Here is a 4340-nt window from a genome sequence, read left to right on the forward strand (position 1 = left end):
TCGTTTCTCATTTCCGCTGTTAGTATAAATTCTGGTTCAGTTCTTCATCTTATCGCTGGTTCATTGTTTGGTTTCTTCACCTACTGTTTGATGTTCTTCGTGGTCTCCATGAGTTTATATTTGTTTGCTGCCTCGACAGCTTTTGATTTAATTTTGTTTAAGAAAACTTTTACTTCTAACAACTTAACTCTCCGCCTTGGTACTGGGTTCGCTCCTCCACCACACATCATTACACAGATGGGCAAAAAACATTCGTATCCATCTTCACCTTTTGGCAGCAGGCAATAAATACACTCAACAAAAGTGTTGGATTTACTTTAAAATTATATCAATTGGTTCCACTCAATTAAACTGAGAAATATAATGCATTTACKTAACATCCAATTTAATTCATTGTATTTATATAGCGCCAAGTCACAACAGACATCAACTCAGGGCACTGTACACAAAAAACATTTACTTTTAAAGTAAATGAAAAAAATGACTTTACATTTAATTAGTAAAGTTGAGTGAAACCAGTTGTCATAATTTGTTTAAGTGAATCCAACACATCTGTTTTTAAGTGTAAATAAATAAATAAATAGTCAGATAAACTGTTGGGTGTGAATTGTTTCCACTTGTTAGGTTTTTCCATCTGAAAATACAGTATGTATGTTCATCTGAAGTATGTATTTGTTGCCATTTTTGTTCTGTGAAATGATGCTGGGACATTGAAACAAATATTTTTCCAACTGAATTAACTTCTTTGTTTCTCTTCTCTTTATCTCTCTTTTTTGCCTCCAGTTGTCGAGTGCATTCTAGCTATACCTGAGCCAAAGACACACTGGGAACCTGTTTTTGGCACCTGTGTCTTCCTCTTCTCCTTCTTGATTCCTGTGGCTATTATCAGCATCTGCTACAGTCTGATGGTGAAACGCCTGCGAAATGTTCGCATCCTGTCTGGCTCCAAGGAAAAGGATCGCAACCTACGGCGCATCACTAGGATGGTCCTGGTTGTTGTGGCTGTGTTTGTTGTTTGTTGGACTCCCATCCAGATCATGGTCCTGGCTCAGTGCCTGGGCTTGAACCTGAGCAGTTTGTACACGCTGATGCACTTCTTCATCGCCCTGGGCTATGTCAACAGCAGCTTGAATCCTGTTCTCTATGCCTTCCTAGATGAGAACTTTAAGCGCTGCTTCCGTGAGTTCTGCCAGCCTTCTCCATTCCGCCTCGACACCCAGCAGTCAAGCAGGATGAGGAGCATCGCCAGGGAGGTGGCAGCAGCCTACAGCTGCAAGACCGGAGATGGTGGGGGACTAGGGGGTGGGACGCCTAATCCAGCATGACTAGGCGTGGAACTCCCTTTGATGGGGATAGAACCCCCACAAAAGGGAGAGACCCATGGGAGCTCCAACACAGAATTGACTCAAATCACAGCCCTCTAGCGGCACGAGCCCTCCCGCCCTACAACTCGGAGACTAGCCTGGGGCGGGGGGGATGGAGATGAGGAGGATGGGGTTGAAAGGAAAAGAATTTAGCCTAGGTGTAAAAAAATTATTCATCATTAGGGGGGAATGATACATACATTGAAATTCTCTGTGCCTGATTTGGATGTAGCTCAACCCACAACCCTAAATGTAGATGGCTAACTAATTTAGACTGGTTGAGATGAGGTGATTCATTCTGAATCCAAATAGTAAAACCTTAAGAAAGTTGCTTAAGGACCTAACTACAGTCCCAAAAGTTCTTGAAGTGTCTTGTTTTTGGTTTTAGCTCTAGAAAAGTTTCCTGAGCTGAAGAGGGTTCTGCTGAGTGAGTCTGTTTATTGCTGCGTCGCCACAAAACTGCCAGACAGTATACACACATTTGAATGTGTGTTTAAACAACAAAGGATTTATAGTGCTTCAGATACAAAATCTATGAAACTCTAATCACTACTTTGATTATCTTTGGTAGTTGAGGACTGTGCATCTTTTAATGAACAGGTTGCAGCTCTGTAGCAGTTAGGACCATGAACTACAGACTGGCCAGAGTTGTGCCATCAAATGTCAGAAACACACTTTTACTACAGTTTACATTGTATTTGTTGTAGATAAATTTTGGTTTTAAGGCCTTTTGGTCATGAGTGTTGATTTAAAGAACAAAATATGTCCAATAACATCTCCAGCATAAAGACACTGCTGTCCTAGTCTTGCTCATATGATTCTAGTATTAATCTGCAGCTCCCCTCTTTTAACTCACATGTTGTTTTCTTTGTGAGGTCAGAGACTGGATGACAGATCTGCATGCAAGGATGAGGGTGGAGTTCAAACAACATGAGGCCAAATAGGCTTGGCATGTGTTAAACAGTATATGTGGGCACAAACTCAATAACAAACAGTAACGCTCACATAGTATGTCAGATTTTATCAACATATCCTGGAGCAAAGTAAACCTAAGAAATGTTGTCCTACTGCAAGTTTGACAATGTGTTTATGGGGAACTTTCAGCCTTGATGTTATTTCGTCGTTCTGGTACTTTTGAAGCTTTGGTCAGTTTGTACTGACATTTTTTGGGTATTACAAGAAGCCACTTCTGAAATCCACTTTTCCCACATCTTCTTGCCTCGGTGACGTATGTTTGTTATTTACCACCATTTACCATAGGCTGCTGACCAACTATTAGCATAGATGCTAACTTAACACTGAAAATATCAAAGACAAGCTGACATGACAAACAGTATTTATCACTGAAAATTTATACACAAATCAAACAACTCAAAGTCAAGTTCTGTTAACTTCTGCTAAACCTGAATATTCTTCAGGAGTCAGTGAAGGAAAAATGAAAAATATATGAGAACACAACTTTACTGCAATATGATTCTACTAGACAGTACTACAGTAAGCTAGGACAATTACAGAACCCTAAAATCATTAGGATTAAGGTATTCTTAAGGCTAGTATNATATATATATATAGTGTTTATGGTGTGTGCATAAGTACAAGAAGGTACATCAACTGCTCGGGATGAAATGACAGCCATCCAGTGTCAGTATTGGTACAATTTGTGATAGACACAATTAACCTTGCACATCTACCACCAAGATGACAAAATACCTCATTGCAGAGGTCTTGTGCATACTCAAAACCACTGTGGTACTCCTGAAGACCTCACCAAGACCCCACAAAGACTGTACACATTCTGGCTGTTTTCTTTAAGGGTTTTGTTTGTGTTGCGGGGTGTTTAACTGGTGTTAAGGGGCCTAAATGCTTCATACTTCTGACAGAGTGCAGCAATGTTATAGGCTGAAGGAAAACAGGAACACATTTTGTTTGGATTTGTTTCCATATGAGTTCTGCCTGCTGACAGTTTGGAGGATTTATTTTGATAAGCTTGATGATCGTTTTTATCTGTTCTCAGAGGGTTTTATGAATACAGGTCACATTTTGTAAAACCTAAAAGATTTTAAAAAATTTAATCAACGTCCAGAGCATCTAGAACTCTGGTTAATTTGTCTTTAAGATGAAATGTTACGCTGAGCTGTGACACACTGTTGCTTCTTCAGTTTTAACAACAAAACATAAACTTTTGTCTTTTTGTTTTGTGGTCTTACTTTGCAGCAGGTCAGTTTGGTACAGCAAACATTCTGTTCATAAAGATCAGTATAAATATTGTGTCTTTTAGCTTCGTATAGATATTTTATTGTAATATTATTATTTTAATGAATTATTATTATTATTATTATTATTATTATTATTATTATTATTAAAGTCGATTCAACTTATCTTTGACTGGTAGAGCTTCTCAATCACCTAGAACAGTGGTTCCCAACTTTTTAGACTTGTGTACCCCCTGAGCTATTTTATCATACCACTAGTAGCCCCTCAGTCAAACGTAATGACGATTCTTCAAAACTATAACGTACAACAACTGATTATTAAAGGAAAATTATTTATTTAAACCCCTAGAACTTTTAATTCTCAGCCATTTTATTCTTTTCAACTCAAATTAAAATTAAAAGTGAATAAATAATTAATAAATAAACCAGGCAGGTGCAGGAAGCAGCAGCGTCCAAAATATGTCAGAAACTCGCTCAAATGAGCAAATTCTGTGAGATTCTGCATTTTATACTGGATTCCATTTTGTCWYTTCCGTGATTCCGTCTACATTTTCTGCATTGCGGAAATCATAGGGCCCTACATACCTCAGTCCTATTTTTATTTATATTTTACACACCTGGGAAACTTTTTCACATACCTCCTGTAATATGCTAATGTACCCCAAGGGGTACCCATACCCTTGGTTGGGAATCACTGACCTAGAATATTACATCAAAAATTAACTATTTATCTTATCATCTAGGTAGCATTCTCAATTTAAAA

General features: G+C 38.3%; 1 protein-coding gene across 1 annotated transcript in view; it reads left to right on the forward strand.

Annotated features, from left to right (window-relative positions):
- The window catches only part of oprl1 (opiate receptor-like 1), a gene marked incomplete at its 5' end in the record, with an annotated part of 180444 nt that extends 177529 nt beyond the window's left edge, over nucleotides 1-2915 (forward strand). Inside the window, 1 exon segment of the mRNA XM_014013858.1 lies at nucleotides 784-2915. Within this exon segment, the coding sequence (XP_013869312.1) occupies nucleotides 784-1325 (542 nt within the window). The 3' untranslated portion in view covers nucleotides 1326-2915.
- Nucleotides 2916-4340: the final 1425 nt, after the last annotated feature.

The sequence above is a fragment of the Austrofundulus limnaeus genome, unplaced genomic scaffold (assembly GCF_001266775.1).
Source record: "Austrofundulus limnaeus strain Quisiro unplaced genomic scaffold, Austrofundulus_limnaeus-1.0 Scaffold107, whole genome shotgun sequence".
In the NCBI taxonomy this organism is placed as follows: domain Eukaryota; kingdom Metazoa; phylum Chordata; class Actinopteri; order Cyprinodontiformes; family Rivulidae; genus Austrofundulus; species Austrofundulus limnaeus.